Source organism: Leucopleurus acutus, assembly GCF_964270905.1.
Source record: "Leucopleurus acutus genome assembly, chromosome: 10".
Lineage (NCBI taxonomy): Eukaryota > Metazoa > Chordata > Mammalia > Artiodactyla > Delphinidae > Leucopleurus > Leucopleurus acutus.
The window spans coordinates 48,479,339-48,497,923 of record NC_139153.1 but is presented as its reverse complement, the minus strand read 5'-3'; the positions used below and the strand labels follow the sequence as shown (position 1 = coordinate 48,497,923).

The window sequence follows — 18,585 nt, the reverse complement described above, 5'->3', positions numbered from 1 at the left end:
TTTGTTTTACTTTTTATTTATTTTTTGGCTGTGTTGGGTCTTCATTGCTGCATGCGGGTTTTCTCTAGTTGCGGCGAGCTGGGGCTACTCTTCTTTGCAGTGCACGGGCTTCTCATTGCAGTGGCTTTTCTTGTTGGGGAGCATGGACTGTAGGTGCACGGGCCCAGTAGTTGTGACTCACAGGCTCTAGAGCACAGGCTCAGTAGTTGTGGCGCATGGGCTTAGTTGCTCTGCGGCATGTGGGATCTTCCTGGACCAGGGATCAAACCCATGTCCCCTGCATTGGCAGGCAGATTCTTAACCACTGTGCCACCAGGGAAGTCCCGTGTTACCATGCATTTTTAAAAGTCTCAATAAATATTTAATGTTTACCTCAGCCTAGGTTTAGAAAATTGTTCTTTAAGATCCGTTTTTAGTTAGGTGTGATTCACCTACCTTTGATACTGTGGTGAAGGCAGCCTACTAGCTTTATTCTCTACTTTCCCTACCCTTTTAAATTTTCATTAGTTGTTCACTAGCTACACATTTGATGTCTAAAGTATTGGTTTCCAAATACAGATTCCAGGATCCCACCTCTAGCTCTTCCATAAATGTGAAAGCCATTATTTTCTATTGATAGAGTGATGCTTAATGGTTAGTGTATTTTCTCCCCCTGATTGGAAGACTTAGCTATGATAACATTTTCAATAAGGCCAGCATTGGGCCAACAACCTCATAGGGTTGTATCAAATAGGGATTGCATTTGGCTGCATGTAATGGAAAACAAATAATAGTGGCTTAATAAAATACTTTTTTGCTCCCTTTATATGACACGAAAACTGGAGTGGCAGCCTAGGTGCCATTAGGCCCCCAGGCTCGTAGTTTTTCACTCCACTCCACTTAGCACTTTGACTTGCGTTCTCATAGTTGCAAGACAGTTGTTCCACCCCTAGCCTTGTGCTTGTGTTCCAGGCCAGAAGAATATGGTAAAAGGACAAAGTCACATGACAACTCAACTGGCTCCCTTTCAAAGAGCTTTCTTTCCTGGAAGCCTTACTCAGTGATACATTTCTATTTTATTGGACAGAACTGTGTCATTTAGCCACTTGCAAATGAAATGAAACTTTTTATCCAAGCACGTTATTATTTAAAGCAAAATAGGTAAAAGTTCTCTTATTAAAGAAGGGAAAACTGTATGTTGGCTAGGCAACTAAAAATGTTGGCCTTGGGTTTTTTTATTTTAATTAAAATAGTTAAATAAGACACTGCAAGTAAATAATTTAACCTGACACATAAATAATCAGTTAATGTTAGCTTTAAAGAGTCAGTTGCCTACCAATTAAGAGTATGGTGTTGAAACATCATGTAGTTCTGGTTTCTAGGCCCTACTCTGCATCTTACTAATTTATGACCTAAGTCTTACCTTTGCTTGCATTGCTTTGTAAGATCAATAATACCTAACTCATGGGATTATTGTGAGAATTAGATGGAAAAAAAGAAGTGCAAGTAAGGAGAGTGCTCAGCATAGTACTTGACGCACAGAGTAAGTGCTCAATAAATGGTAACGTTCACGATGGTAATAATGAGGTAATGCCTGTGAAGACTGGGCTATTTTTGTGTTTGTTCTGCCCCAAATGAGCAAAAATTTTTTTCTTGAAAATATATGCCACTACTTGAGTCATGAATCTATTCAACAAATAGTTACTGACCTCCACTTGTGTGTCAGGCACTATTTGGATGCTAGAGATACAGCAGCAAAGCAGACAGACAGAAATCCCTTGTGGTGGTAATGAAGGACAAATATAAAGTAGGGAAAGGGGTTGCGAACTGCTAGGGATAGAGGTGAGTTTTAAAGAGGTCAAGGAAAGCCTCACCGAGAAGGTGACATTTGAGGAAAGACCTGAAGGAGGTGGAGAAGTGAACATGGTGGTTATCTGTAGGTAGCTTGGTCTAAGCAGAGGGAACATTAGGAGTGCAAAGGTCCTGAAGAAGGAGCACACTGATGTGACTAAGGAATAATGAGGTAAGGGTGGCTGGAGCAGAGTGATTCCGAGGTTGAAGAGGCAGACGGGTTGAAGAGATCAGGAGAGTAAGGTGGTAGGTAGGGATGGATGGTCCTGGCCATCAGATGGTATGAAACGTGGTAAGTCATTGTGGTACTTGGCTTTTGCTTTGCGTAAGATTTTATGTTTTAAAAGGACAACCTGGGCTGCTACATGGAGAATAGTTTTTTAAGGGTATGAGGGTAGGAGAGGTTATCCAGGGGAGAGAGGTAGTAGTGGAGGTGGTGAGAAGCAGTCAGACGCTGGTGTAGCATATTTTGAATTTAGAGATATGCCATTGGATTGGATGTGAGAAGTATCCAAGATATTTGGCAGGAGCATCCAGAAGGATGGGGTTAATATCCGTTGAGATAGAGATCACCAGAGTGAACAGGAGAGAGAGATGATTCATTGCAAAACCATCAGGCTGCTTGAATAATTACTCAGAGCATATGGCAGTGTCTTTATTTTCATCTTTGTATGGAGAGAGAGCGTGATTTTTATGATAATGACTGTCCTTACAGCTGTTTCTGTAAAGGAGCTTTAATTTTCAGTATGACTCTGACAAGAGGGCTTATTCAGAAAAAGGTTTATGAAATTGTAAAGTCCTGTATTTTCCATGGTTCAGGTGACAGTGCCTTAGTCATCTTTCAGAATAAACAGTCTGGACTAGCTCTTTAGTTGGTGTTAAAGCCTTACTGAAAAATACTTAAAATCTTTAGAATATGTATCTGTAATAGTGATGGTTGGTCAGAATTTTTGGGGAAAATATCTTCAGTTGATTTGGTTCATTTGATTTATTTTTTCCTCACAGGTAGGAATAAAATCCATATTTTTGCTTACTCTTTTAAATTTCAGGATCTAGTAAAGTGGAGGGAGACTGTGAAATTTTTTTTAGTCCCGCTCATGCCTTTGGGCAGCTCCTTTTCTGTTTCAAGAGATAAGATTACCCAGTTTGAAGGATTTCAGGAGAAAGCTCAGTCATGGTTTTTCACTTTAATCCATTCTGGTGTGTAATGTACACTAACATAGCTGTTAAAGAACCAGCTAGGAGAGGACAGAAGAGTGGAAGAGGGGACATGGGGGATGGTGCATGGAGGATGCAAAACATGTAAAATAGTGAACTTCTGAATTAGGATGCTTTATTGGAAATTGTTTTACATTTTCCATTATATTATTCTTCATATTAAGCCAGTGCTTATTTGCTGGCATTAGAACAGTAGCTTTCACACTTTGACTAAACCATTCCTAACAGTTACCTTTTACATATTTTCGTGTGTATTTACACTGAAGTAAAAGTTTTACAAGATAATATTTGCATTTTTATTTTTTTATGTATTTTTAATTGAAGTATAGTTGATAGATAATGTTTACTTTTACTGTGTGCAATACATACTGATGGTTTCTAATTTGATTCTGTTTTCTCTAAGAAAAATGATGGTTGAAACCCAGTAAGTTGACTTGTGGTTTGAAAAATTCCTCATGAAGGAACCTGCTTTAAAGAAGAGAAAGAAAAAATATGTATTGTGGGGCTTCCCTGGTGGCACAGTGGTTGGGAATCCGCCTGCCAATGCACTAAACACGGGTTCGAGCCCTGGTCCAGGAGGATCCCACATGCTGCAGAGCAACTGGACCCGTGTACCACGGCTGCTGAGCCTGCGCTCTGCTTCGAGCCACAGCTCCTGAATCCCGTGTGCATGGAGCCCGTGCTCTGCACGGGGAGAGGCCGCCGCAATGAGAAGCCCGCGCACCATGACAAAGAGTAGCCCCCGCTCACCGCAACTAGAGAAAACCCGCGCACAGCAGTGAAGACCCAGTGCAGCCAAAAATAAATAAATAAATTTATTTAAAAAAATATGTATCGCACAGTAATTATATTAAGAAAAAGCAATTTTGAGTAGAATGCTTCATGTAAAATACAACATGCTTTCAATATTTTTCTTCCCCCATGCCCTCTTTTGTAAACATTGTTGTGAAATTAGTTTTTTTTAAAATAATGTATTTATTTATTTATTTTTGGCTGCGTTGGGTCTTCGTTGCTGGGCGCGGGCTTTCTCTAGTTGCGGTGAGTGGGAGCTACTCTTCGTTGCGGTGCGCGGGCTTCTCACTGCGGTGGCTTCTCTTGTTGTGGAGCATGGGCTCTAGGCTCATGGGCTTCAGTAGTTGTGGCACTCGGGCTCAGTAGTTGTGGCACTTGGGCTTAGTAGTTGTGGCTCACGAGCTCTAGAGCACAGGCTCAGTAGTTGTGGTGCACGGGCTTAGTTGCTCCATGGCATGTGGGGTCTTCCGAACCAGGGATCGAACCCGTGTCCCCTGCATTGGCAGGTGGATTCTTAACCACTGCGCCACGAGGGAAGTCCCTGAAATTACTTTCTATTTGGGAAGAAAATGAGAAAATGGAGAGGAAGGAAGAAAGAATTTAATGATTGTACATTTTTTCTTTTTTATTGTTTACATTTCATCTCTATCCAAGGCTGTATGTACAGGAGAACCCGTGATTAAAACATTGAAAAAAACTACAGTTTAAGTGGTATGGCTAGAGATGGGGAGTTGGTGAGGATAATTTATCCTCATGTGTTTTGGTAAAGATTCAAGTACTTTAGAAGCGTAATAAGCCTACCCTATATCAAATACTTGAGGAGACACAGCTATGTCTTTTAACAGTTTAAATGTCTAATAGGAAGATAATAGGTAAATAAATGAACAATAATGACATTTATTGAGCATTGCCATTTCCAAGCACATAATCAGGGAACCAAGACTTACCCTGCTAATGGTGGCAGAGTTTGTTTGAATCTAAGTGTGTTTTCCATGGAGCTTCCTGAAGTTAGGTGAGTTTTGACTTGGGCTTTAAAAGGAGGGGGAGGTATGGATTAATATGTAGAAAGCAAGCAAGGTGAATGGTTTGCACAGAGGAATGGAGATGGAGAAAACTAAATTGCATCCAGGGTATGGAAAATAAGTTAAAGTGTTGAGTTATCAAGAAGTACAGTATTGGGACTTCCCTGGTGGTGCAGTGGTTAGGAATCCGCCTGCCAGTGCCGGGGACACGGGTTCGAGCCCTGGTCGGGGAGGATCCCACATGCTGCAGAGCAACTAGGCCTGTGCACCACAACTACTGAGCCTGTGCTCTAGAGCCCACGAGCCACAACTACTGAGCCTGTAAGCCACAACTACTAAAGCCCCCATGCCTAGAGCCCATGCTTCGCAACAAGAGAAGCCACCGCAATGAGAAGCCTGCGCACCACAACAAAGAGTAGCCCCCACTCGCTGCAACTGGAGAAAGCCCGTGCGCAGCAATGAAGACCCAATGCAGCCATAAATAAATAAATAAATAAATGAAATTTAAAAAAAAGAAAGTACAGTATCAAGTAGTGGCTGTGGTTTAGTGATCTGATGAGTGATATAGTGCAAATGGACCTTGAAGATTATTTTATTAAGGGTAATAGATGGATTGAAGCCTAGGCTTTTTTTTTTTCTTTTTTTTTAAGCAATCTACGGAACTTAGAGCTTACTATCTGTATGTGTACTGTACTCATTTGTGTGCATGTGTGTATGGTTCTGTGCAGTTTTATTACATGTGTACCTTTGTGTAACTACCACTAACTAAATTCAAGACACAGAACTGTATTCCACCACAAAGTCCCTCTGGCTACCCCTTTGTAGCCCTCCTAACCTGTCTACTCACATCCCTAATCCCTGACAACCACTAATCTGTTCTCTGTTGCTGTTATTTTTGTTATTTCAAGAGTGTTATATATTATATAAATGGAGTCATAAAATATGTAACTTTCTGAGATTGGCTTTTTTCATTCAGCATAATGCCCTTGAGGTTCATCCAAGTAAGTAATTGTGCATATCAATAGTTTGTTCATTTTTATTGCTGAGTAATATTTGTCTGTGTGGAATACCATATGTTTAACCATTCACCTGTTAAAGGATATTTGGGTAGTTTCCAGTTTTTAGCTATTATGAATAAAGCTGCTGTGAATATTCATGTACAAGTTTCTGTGTGAACAGAAACTTGTATATGAATTTTTAATTTCTCTCAGAAAAATTTTAATTTTTAATTTTAATTTCTCTCAGATAAATACCCAGTCATACAAATGCTGAGTTGTACAAGTTCATTTTTAGTTTTAAAAGAAATGGCCAAACTTTTCCAGAGTGGCTATACCATATTTTATATTTCTGCCTACATTGTATGAGTGATCCAGTTTAACCATATCCTCACCAGCATTTGTGTTATCACTTAAAACAATTTATTTTAGCCATTCTAGTAGGTTATTCCATCGCTGTTGAACTGCTTTTGTACCTTTGTCAAAAATCACTGTGGGGGGCTTCCCTGGTGGCGCAGTGGTTGAGAGTCCGCCTGCCGATGCAGGGGACATGGGTTCGTGCCCCGGTCTGGGAAGATCCCACATGCTGCGGAGCGGCTGGGCCTGTGAGCCATGGCCGCTGAGCCTGCGCGTCCGGAGCCTGTGCTCCGCAACGGGAGAGGCCACAACAGTGAGAGACCCGCGTACCACACACACACACACACACACACACACAAATCACTGTGGCACATTTGTGTGAATCTATTTCTGGTTTCTCTGTTCTGTTTTTGTGTGTGTGTGTATGTGTGTATGTCTGTCCCTCTGCCTATACCACACTGTCTTGATTACTCTAACTATATAAGTCTTTAAATTGGATGGTATGAATCCTTCAACTTTGTTCTTTTTATTTAAAATTATTTTTATTTATTTTATTTTTGACTGCATTGGGTCTTTCTGGTGCACAGGCTTCTCATTGTGGTGGCTTCTCTTGTTGTGGAGCAGGGGCTCTAGGTACACAGGCTTCAGTAGTTGTGGCTCGAGGGCTCTAGAGCGCAGGCTCAGTAGTTGTGGCACACAGGCTTAGTTGCTCTGCGCCGTGTGGGATCTTCCTGGACCAGGGCTCAAACCCGTGTTCCCTGCATTGGCAGGCAGATTCTTAACCACTGCACCACCAGGGGAGCCCTGTTCATCTTCTTTACTATGGTGTTGATTATTCTAGGGCCTTCCCTTTTCATGTAAACTTTAGAGTAAGCTTGTCTATGTGTACAGAATACTTTGCCAGGAGTGTGATAGGAATTGCCTTAAACCTATATGTAGTCAATTTGGGGAGTATTGACATCTTTACTGTGTTGATTTTTCGAATCCATGAACATGGTAAGTCTCCAGTTATTTAGGTCTTTTTTGTTTTCTTTGTTTGGTATTTTGTAATTTTCAGCATATAGATCCTGTTCATATTTTATTGGATTTATACCTAAATGTTTCATTTTGGGGGAGCAATTGTAAATGATACTGTGTTTTAAGATTTTGGTTTCCACTTGATTGTTGTTAGTATACAGAAATGCAGTTGGTTTTTGTGTGTTGACCTTTTATGTTGCAACCTTGCTAAACTCTTTTATTAGTTTTAGAAGCTTTTCTTATATAGATGGTCATGACATCTGCAAACAGGGACAGTTTTATTTCTTCTTTTCCAATCTGGATGCCTTTTATTTCTTTTTCTTGCTTTACTGTGTTGTCTAGGACTTCCAGTGCTATGTTGAATAAAAGTGATAAGAATGAACATCTTAGCCTTTTTCCCAATCTTAGAGGGAAGGCAGTCTTTCACCAGAATGATGTTAGCTGTAAGGTTTTTTTTTTGTAGATGTTCTTTATGAGGTTGAAGAAGTTCCCCTCTATTCCTAGTTTGCTGAGAGCTTTTTTATCATGAATGGTGTTGAATTTTTATAAAGTGTTTTTGTGTCAGTGGATATGCTCATATGATTTTTCTTCTTTAACTTGTTGATACAGTGTATTACATTGATTTTTTTTTTAAATTGTACCAGCCTTGCATACCTGGAATACATACTACTTGGTTGTGGTGTAGTATCTATTGCTGGATTCAATTGGCTAACATTTTGTTAAGGATTTTGCAGCTAAGTGCATGAGAGGTATTGATCTGTAGTTATTTTGTTTTGTTTTGTTTTTTCTTGTGATGTCTTTGTTTTGTTTTGGTGTTGGTAATACTGGCTTCATGAAATGAGTTGGAAAGTGCTCCTGCTTCTTCCTTTTTTTCTAAATTGTTGAACTATGAGTTAAAATTGTTTGTAGTATGTAGTATTCCCTTTTTTGAAAAGATCAAGATATGTCACTTAACATAAAAATAACCATTTTTTTAACATCTTTATTGGAGATATAATTGCTTTACAATGTTGTGTTAAAAACTAACCATTTTTTAAGTGTACAGTTTAGTTTTTTTTAGTATATTCACAGTGTTTTGCATCCATCATCATTGTTTAATTCCAGAGCATTTTCCTCACCCCAGAAAGAAATTGTACCCATTAAGCATTAACCTCCCATTTTCCTCTTCTCCCAGCCCCTGGTAACTACTAATCTGTTTTCTGTGTCTATGGATTTGCCTGTTCTATGGACATTTCATATATATGGAGTCATACAATATGTGGTCTTTTGTGATTGGTTTACTTCACATAGTATGTTTTCAAGGTTCCTCCCTTGGCTCATGACTCCATTACTCTTACCTCTGCTTTCATTGTCTCATCTTCTCTGACTCTGACCCTCCTTCGTCTCTTTTATAAAGACCCTTGTAATTAAATTGGGCCCACCCAGATAATCCAGGATCATCTTTCCATCCTTAATTTAATAACATGTGCCAAGTCTTTTTGCCATTTATGGTAACATTCACAGGTCTCAAGGATTAGGATGTGGTCACCTTTGGGGGGCGGGTATTATTCTACCTACCACACAGATTTTAGAGCTTTTATTATTATTCCACTTCTCCCTGAAGCTCTGTTCTTTTTTTCAGTCTGTTTTCTCTCTGCTGTTTAGATTGAGTAAAATTATTGATCTTATCCTCAAGTTCACTGAATTTATCCTGTTATCTCTATTTTTCTATTGAGCTTCTCCAGCAGGTTTTATATTTTGGAAATTATATGTTTTAGTTGTATAATTTCCAGTTGGTGCTTTTTTTTTTTTAGTAACTTCTGTTTCCTTATTGAGGCTTTTCTATTTTTTAATTTTGTTTTAAGATAATTCTTAACTGTTTGTTGAAGCACTTTTATGATGGCTGCTTTAAAATTCTTGTCAGATAATTCCAACTAGTAATTCATTTTGGTGTTTCTATCAGTGTGATTGTCTTTTCTCATTCAAGTGTGTTTTTCCTGGTTCTTGGTGTGATGATGTGATTTTCCTTTTTTAAATCGTGTGATGGACATTTAGGATATTAATGTTAGGAGACTCCTGATCCTATTTAAAATTTCTATTTTAGTAGGCAGTTACTCTACTTAGATTTAATGTGTAAGTCCTGGCCTCCTTTTGTGAGCTATGTAATTCTTATGATAAGTGAGTTTTCAGAGCTCTGGCAGTGTTATTATCTTCTGCTTTATTCTTCTGGCACAGCAGGACTCCTATTTAATCTCTGCAGGTGTTACCTTGGTTGACAGGTGGGTGTGGGTCTGGTTCCCCCCCTTCTGCCCCCCACCCCCTCTGCTGCTGCTGTGGGCAGATTGGCTGGATGTTGCCCAGGTGTGGGGCAGGGACCTAGTTGCCCCTGTGGTGCATCTGGCCTGCTGCTGTCTGGGTGTGGGGTGGAGACCCTGCTGATGCTGTGGTGGGTTGGGTGGATTGTCCTGGATAAGGATCGGGAAATCTGTCTTCTAGGTTGCTACTGAGCTTCCCCTTTCACAGTCCTTTGGCTAGAAAGGATTTTTCTCATTTGTCTGTTTGTCTATCCCTGTTGGTTCCAGGAAGCAGGCTGTTCTGGTGCCCATTCATGGATATGTGCGAGATAAAAGGAAAACCCAGGGAGCTTACAGTAGTGCTTTTCCTCACATCCTGAGGGTCCTAGCCAGCCCATCTGCTTCTTTCCACCTTTCAGATTGTCTTTATGATTGTTGAATTATTTCTAAGGTATTTAGTTGTATTTAGAGGAGAAGAGCAGGGAAATGTGAGCCTACACCATCATATTCTAGAACTTCTGGAACTCAAGCAACTTTTATTTGTGTGTGTGTGTGTGTGTGTGTGTGTGTGTGTGTGTGTGCTGGTATTTATTGACAATTCTATGAAATGGTCAAGGCTTTTGCTTTTATTGACACCCTACTTTTTAGAGTGTTTCTCTGCATTTTTTGTTGAGTGTAAGAATAAGTTAAGAATTATTCTCTTGTTTAAATTGTGTAGGAATTTAAAATGTCTTGTTTTTATCTACCCCTCTACATATTTACTCACTTATATATTTATCTTTAGGGAGTGGAGCAACGGCTGTGGTCCAAGCAGCATATTGTGCCCCTAAAAAGGAGAAAGTGGCGATCAAACGGATAAACCTTGAGAAATGTCAAACTAGCATGGATGAACTGCTGGTATGCACTTCTCGTATTTCTTGTATATTCATGTTAAAGTGGGAAATAACTTGAAGTTTTTTGTTTTTTATTTTTTAAAAAGGTTTGTGATTTCTTCATTAATAAGTAATGCTTATTGTAAAATTTATAAAATCCAGGTAAGTAGAAAAAAATTATAGTCCTCTCATTCTGAGATTGACACTTGCTATATGTGCACATTTAAACATCTTTGTATTTTCATAATAATGTAACCATATACTTGTCCTTTCAATTAAAAATTTATCATAGAATTCTTTCTATGTCTATAAATATGAATTAATGTAGCTTTCAATATGTATGTAGTGTTCTGTTGAATACTTTATCTAACCTGTTCTCTAGTATTGGATGATTTTTGTTTCCTCTTTGTTGTTATAAACAATGCTTGCTTACTTCTCACTTTCCTTAAAATAGTATCATGCAATTGTGATTTCTGGGTCAAATGAAATACCTTTAAAAGGCTTTAGCCTTCTAGGAACATGGTACCAACCTGCATTCTGACCATTATTGCAGGATGAGGGGTAGAATGACCCCCCAGCAGCATTGGCTTCTCCAAGAGCTAGGGTCAGGGAGAAGAAAGGGTATCCCAAGGATCCACAGCTGCATGAGATGTTCTGTGGCGTTAAAAGCTAGCCACACAGGGATTGTTCTGTACTTTTATGCTCCATGACACCTAGAGTAGTTTTTAAGTATATAGTAAGTACTCAGCAAGGGAAATGAAATAGTTTTTCCAAATCATTTAATTTTTTAAATCCTCAGTTTCTTTGGTTTAAATTGGAAATAATATCTGCTTCTGCTTTGTGTACCTCATGAGGTTTTTCTTTTTTCTAATAAATTAATTAATTAATTTATTTATGGCTGCGTTGGGTCTTCGTTGCTGCGCATGGGCTTTCTCTAGTTGCGGTGAGCGGGGGCTACTCTTTGTTGCGGTGTGCGGGCTTCTCATTGCGGTGGCTTCTCTTGTTGCAGAGCACGGGCTCTAGGCAGGCGGGCTCTAGAGTGCAGGCTCAGTAGTTGTGGCGCACGGGCTTAGTTGCTCCGCGGCATGTGGGGTCTTCCGAACCAGGGATCGAACCCGTGTCCCCTGCATTGGCAGGCGGATTCTTAACCACTGCGCCACCAGGGAAGTCCCTTATGAGGTTTTTCTTGAAGATTGAATGAATAGTACTTGAAAACCATAAACTGCCACACAAATATGAACTAATATTGTTATATTGTTAAGTAATTTCTCTAAGATCATGTACAGCTAATAGTAGAAAAGACAGGAACTAAGACTGGTATGATCTATCAGTCCTGGATTGGGTTTAATTTCTGGTGTAGTCTGCAGTGAGTATTTAGGGAATAATTGGAATAAAGTAAAAGATAATAGAATTATATATTGAACTTTCAGCAGATGAGACAAATGTATTTCTTCAGGAGTTGGTAATGCATAAGCAGAAGCTGAAGAGTTGGGGTGCTGGAGTGATCTAGAGCTGTCTTTGGTGAGAGAACACACACTTGGAAGGAGGTGCTGATTGAAACTCTATGTGACGAACTTGGATTTACAGATGCCAGCAATACCTTAGAGCACCATTTGGGCATTTGAACTGCAGTGATCATAAAAGAAGTCTAAATTGTAAATTAATTCTTATTGTTAAAGAAAAACAATATTTAAAAAAATTTTTTTTCACATCTTTATTGGAGTATAATTGCTTTACAGTGTTGTGTTTGTTTCTGCTGTACAACAGATTGAATCAGCTATACGTATACATACATCGCCATATCCCCTCCCTCTTCAGCATCCCTCCCAGCCTCCCTATCCCATCCCTCTAAGTCATCACAAAGCATCGAGTTGATCTCCCTGTGCTATGCAGCAGCTTCCCACTAGCTATCTATTTTACATTGGGTAGTGTATATATGTCAGTGCTACTCTCTCGCTTCATCCCAGCTTCCCCTTCCCCCGCCCCGTGTCCTCAAGTCCATTCTCTATGTCTGTTTCTTTATTCCTGCCCAGCCACTAGGTTCATTAGTACCGCTTTTTTAGATTCCATATATATGCGTTAGCATACGGTATTTGGAAAAACCTTTTTTTTTTTTTTTTGCGGTATGCGGGCCTCTCACTGTTGCGGCCTCTCCCGTTGCGGAGCACAGGCTCCGGACGCGCAGGCCCAGCGGCCATGGCTCACGGGCCCAGCCGCTTCGCGGCATGTGGGATCTTCCCCGGACCGCGGCACGAACCCGTGTCCCCTGCATCGGCAGGCGGACTCTCAACCACTGCGCCACCAGGGAAGCCCCATACTAAGCTTTTGATGTTGTGATTTTAAATTTTATTTTCAAAACTGTCTTTATTATTATGCAGAAAGGATGCTCTGGGTTCTCCAGAGAGTACTGATGTAAACCAGTTACAGGTGTGTAATGTGTGTGACAGTTACTAGTGAGGACGCAGTATATTGCTCCTTTCTCTTGTCAAAATGTTTTCTTGTCTGACAGCCTTTGCTAAGTGTGATCACAAAATCGGCTGTCAAATCTTACTACATTTATTTTCTCCAGAGATTTTACTCACAGACTTTTCTCTGAGAAAGGCAACTATGTAATATATTGAGATTTTTCTCTCCTCTGGTAGATGCTAGGACTAGATTCATTGAACAAACATCTAAGGGGACCATTAAGAGGCTTAAGGTGTCTTGTCTTCTGCCAAGAGGCTCACAATCTAGTTGAAGAGTTAAGGCTCTTGCCTGCTGTACATGGCAGAGTGTGACAAATGCCTAGGAAAGGTATAAGTACTGTGTTGAAATAAGAGGAAGAAGGGAGCTACCAGTTATGAAAGTGGAGGCCTTTGTGGAGATGTTTGTGTCCTGGGCCACCTGGGCTGGGAAGACTTTGAATAGGCAGAGATGGAGACCCTGCTGGGCAGGGGTTTAAGATCAGCAAAGAATAGCATATTATATATTAACATTATGAATATATATGATATTATATATTAATATAACTGAAACATTTTTGTAAAACAATTTTTTTTGAGCATTTCTTTTTTTTTTAACATCTTTATTGGGGTATAATTGCTTTACAATGGTGTGTTAGTTTCTGCTTTATAACAAAGTGAGTCAGTTATACATATACATATGTTCCCATATCTCTTCCCTCTTGCGTCTCCTCCCTCCCACCCTCCGTATCCCACCCCTCCAGGCGGTCACAAAGCACCAAGCTGATCTCCCTGTGCTATGTGGCTGCTTCCCACTAGCTATCCACCTTACGTAAAACAATTCTTAATTATGTGGCATGCGCTCTGATTTTCTATCCTATTTTTGTTTGTCTGGTTTTTTTTTAATGTGATCCACTAAATTTATTTAATGGCCCATATGAGTTGCATCCCATAGGTTGAAGAACACAAAGAGATATTGAGACTAAATTCAGGCAGTGACAGTGATAATGGAAAGGAAGACACAAATTCCCTAGACATTTTATAGATGGAAAAATTGTTAGTACTAGAATGAGCACTCTATGAGGGCAGGGACTGTTCACTCTCAATGAGTGAATGAATAAATTAACATTACTTGGGGACTGACTGAATAGTGTGAAGTGGAGGAAAACCACCTACGTTGGAGTAATCAGAAAACCAGGGAGTAAATAGTAGAAATCAAGATGAGTGAGTTTAAAGAAGGAATGAACAGTCCATCATTAAAACATGGCTTCAGGTGGAGAACTGAAAATTCCAGACGAAAGATCTGGTATTAGCAGACAATAAAGGACTTTCAGGAAAGCATTTTCATGAGTAGGGGTGAAATCACTTATGAGTGTTGAGGAAGCTGCTGGGAAATTTGAGTCAGAATGAATATACCACTCTTGCAGAGCGCTTAATATGTATATTTTTTCTTTTTGAAAGGAAAGGGAAAAGGGTAACTCCAAGGGGAATTAAGAGGAATAGAAGAGAAGAAATGGAATATTTAAGGCCCTTTTTATCTTTAAAATTTATGGCTCTCCTGCTAGCCTCCTTTTTTTTGTTGTGGTGGTTTTTATTAATTTTTTTTAGTTGTAGTTGATTTACAGTGTTTCAGGTGTACAGCAAAGTGATTGAGTTATACATACATATATATATATGTATATGTATACTTTTTCAGATTCTTTTCCATTATGAGTTATTATAGAATATTGAATATAGGTCCCTGTGCTATACAGTAGGTCTTTATTGTTTATCTGTTTTATATATAGTAGTGTGTATCTGTTGATCTCAAATTCCCAATTTGCCCCCCGCCATAGTCTCCTTTTAGAAAACCCTTTGTAGTACTCTTTTTTCCAGGATTAAGCTCAAAACCTTTTGCTTAACATTTAAGACCTTGGACCATTTGACCCCAGCTCTTTGCATTGTCACTCCCCTATGTGATTTCTGTCTCTTTCACCTCTCCTGTCCAGTTAGTCACCAAGCCCTATTGTTTATACCTCTTTACTATCATCTCTTGACTCTTCCCTTTCTTTTCATTCATATTACCACTTATTTTTTTTAACTTTTTATTTTGTGATAGTCTCAACCTTACAGAAGAGCTGCTAAAGCAGCATAGAAAGTTCCCATATGCTGTTCACCCAACATCTCCTAAGAGTAACATAACCATAGTACAGTAATCTAAACTGAGAAATTAGCTGTTTATCGTTTTTCAGGCCATTATCACCTCACCCAGCTCATGGCAACAACCTTGAACAGAGTCTTTCCCTTTAGTCTTGCCTTCTCTCTTTTATTTTCTACATTACAGCCAGAGTGATTTTTATGAAAAAATAAATATAGTTAAACCTTTGATGCCTTTCCATTGGTGTTAGGATGAAGCCTAAATTATTGAACACAGTTACAAGCTCCTTTATGATATGGTCCCAGGTAATTAAACAATCAAAACCCCTAAAAACATATTTATCTTTCCTATTTCAGTGTCAGTGTAGTAAAACTTCTTATAGGAAGCTTTCCCTGATTGCCACTCCTAATTTTTGATAATTCACCTCTCCGATGAAATCATGTAGTATTTAGTACTTCTCCTATCAGACTTTCTTCATCTGTGTTATTAATTAGTATTTGTCTGACTTCTTCACCAGACTGTAAGTTTCATGAGGGTTCACCATTGTGGTCAAGCACCTAGGACTGTGCCTGGCACAGAGTAGGCATTTGGTAAATTTCTGTTGAAAGCATGAACTGCTTAACCTTAGACAGGTTTACTCCTGTGTCCTAAAATCTGTCTTGCTTATTTCATCCTCTTTTTGTAATTTTATGTGCTTTGCACGTTGTACTGCTATAACATCCCACATCCTGCAGAACTAAACGTAGTTCCCACCTTCTCTGTGAAGACTTCTTACCTGCCTTAACTGTTCTTTCCTCTGGATTCTTGTAACATTTACTATCTTTACTGCTCATTTGGCACATATATGCTGTTCTCTTTATATTCCCTCTTATATGTACATATCTTATCTCTTCAAATCCTGTATAACTATGTCAATAGGCAGGTGTTTACTTTAGTTCTTTTTCTTTATCCTTCATATTTACTTACCTTTTAGTATGGAAGACTGTGCTAGTAACTTAGTGGGTAGCAAAAATGCACACAACAAAGTCCTTGCCGTAAAAGAATTTACATTCAAGTAGAGAAAATGAGAATGGAAAAACTAGTGTTTATTGAACACTTCTTATGAATCAGGGATTATGGGCAACTTTTACACAATTGATCTTACTGAACAAATACCAAGGGCATAGGGCAAGTATTAATACATCAGTAAGTAAAAAGCTATATAAAGTGCTATAGGATTTTATTCATTCAGCAAATATTTATTGAGGGTATACTGTGTGCCAGGCACAATAAGGGCCAGTATACAGAATCTGACCTCTCATTGAGCTACAGTTTTGTGAGGGATGCAGAAAAATAAATAGGCAATTACAGCATCGTATGATAATTCCCACCATGTGTATAAGTCCACTTTTAAGTACTTGCCTTCTTGGAGTTGTCAGTCTAGGAGGGAAGGACAGACAAATAAGCATCCAATGTACTATCCAGTACATATGTGCTGTGATGTAAGGAGATATGCACAGAGCTTGGAAGCCAAGAGAAGGGACACCTAACTAACTCAACCTGGGAAGTTGGGAGGAACTGGTATTTTGGCTGAGATCAGAAGGAAGAATTGGTGTTTTCAGCTAGGTGAAAATGAAGGAAGTGTATTTGAGGCAGAGGGAACAACAGGGTTAAATTTAAATGTCCATGGTTAGAAGAAGCATGGCTCACTTGAAGTTACTTTGGCTGGATCATAGGACTGGGGTATGTTGGGGGTAGGGGTCAGTGAAGGCAGTAGGAATGATGGAGAGGTAAGCAGGGCCCTGATCACACAGGGCTTTTATAAGGCATTTTATCACACCAAATCTAATTTAAATTCATTAAATTTGAATGAGATAGTATAAGCTGAGACTTTGGGCTCAGGTGTCTACTTTGGATTTAGTTCATGGCCTCTTTAAAGTGGGAACCGTTAATCATTTCACAAAAATGAGGTGAAACAATGTTTTGGAGAAGAAAGACAAACAAACAAACCACCCTTTGTTTATTAGTATTGATAATTATCCTCTGTGACTGTAAAACCTGATTTCCCAAGATGGTTCTTTAAGGGCACCTGGAAGTAAAAATATGTGTCCCAGTGGAGGCCTCTGTGGTGCTGTGGCAGGGTGTGATAAATAGTGCATGTTTTTGGTTTCAGAGATCGCTAGTTTAACAAGTGAAAGGAGTAAGAGTCAGAATGGACTGAGGGAAACCAAGCGGTTTTTTTGGTTTAACCATTCTTGCAGAGGTCAGGCATGAAAATACCAGAAAGGTTGTGACATAGTCTTTGGAATTCCCAGATCTGGATTCAGTAACTTCTAGTGTTGTTTTAGCCTTGCATATAATGAATTACCATTTTTTCTCTTCTTTGTAGAAAGAAATTCAAGCCATGAGTCAGTGCCATCATCCTAATATTGTGTCTTACTACACGTCTTTTGTGGTAAAAGATGAGCTGTGGCTAGTCATGAAGCTACTAAGTGGAGGTGAGTAGAGTACAATGAAATGTCAACTTCCATGGTTTGGAAAATTTATACAAATGTTTTTCTTGTTTTGGTTTTCATGGACATTTACATTTGAGGAGATACTGAGAATAAAGTATCTAATGATAATAGTGCACAAGGTGAGACAAGTTTCACATGTTGCATTTGTTTGTCATGCCTCTTCAATTACTCTTAATCTAGGATGGTTCCCTCCTACTTCCTCTCTTTCATGAGGCAGACTTACTGAAGGGTCTGTTCTGAAGGGTCTATCTTGTCCCACATTCTGAATTTTTTTTTTAACATCTTTATTGGAGTATAATTGCTTTATATTGTTGTATTAGTTGCTGCTGTATAACAAAGTGAAGCAGCTATATGTATACATATATCCCCATATCCCCTCCCTCTTGCGTCTCCCTCCCACACTCCTTATCCCACCCCTCTAGGTGGTCACAAAGCACCGAGCTGATCTCCTTGTGCTATGTGGCTGCTTCTCACTAGCTATCTATTTTACATTTGGTAGTGTATTTATGTCAATGCCACTCTCTCACTTCGTCCCAGCTTACCTTTCCCCCTCCTCGTGTCCTTAAGTCCACTCTCTGTGTCGTTGTCTTTATTCCTGTCCTGGCCTTAGGTTCTTCAGAACGAGTTGTTTTTTCTTAGATTCCATATGTATGTGTTAGCATACGATATTTGTTTTTCTCTTTCTGACTGACTTCATTCTGTGTGACAGACTCTAGGTCCATCCACCTCACTACAAACAACTCAATTTCGTCTCTTTTTATGGCTGGGTAATATGCCATTGTATATATGTGCCACATCTTCTTTATCCATTCATCTGTCGATGGACACTTAGGTTACTTCCATGTCCTGGCTAGTGTAAATAGAGCTGCAATGAACATTGTGGTATATGACTCTTTTTGAGTTATGGTTTTCTCAGGGTATATGCCCAGTAGTGATATTGCTGGGTCATATGGTAGTTCTGTTTTTAGTTTTTTAAGGAACCTCCATACTGTTCTCCATAGTGGCTGTATCAATTTACATTGCCACCAACAGTGTAGGAGGGTTCCCTTTTCTCCACACCCTCTCCAGCATTGTTGTTTGCAGATTTTTTGATGATGGCCATTCTGACTGGTGTGAGATGATACCTCATTGTAGTT

At 39.3% G+C, this 18,585-nt stretch overlaps 1 protein-coding gene across 2 annotated transcripts in view; it reads left to right on the top strand.

The window, feature by feature from the left end:
* OXSR1 (oxidative stress responsive kinase 1) overlaps positions 1 to 18,585 on the top strand; it is a 100,725-nt gene that overhangs the window by 6,131 nt on the left and 76,009 nt on the right. For both annotated transcript variants that reach the window (XM_082848463.1, XM_082848462.1), the window contains exons 2-3: positions 10,289 to 10,401; positions 17,323 to 17,431. In XM_082848463.1, the coding sequence (XP_082704589.1) occupies positions 10,289 to 10,401; positions 17,323 to 17,431 (222 nt within the window). The remainder of the gene's footprint in view (positions 1 to 10,288; positions 10,402 to 17,322; positions 17,432 to 18,585) is intronic.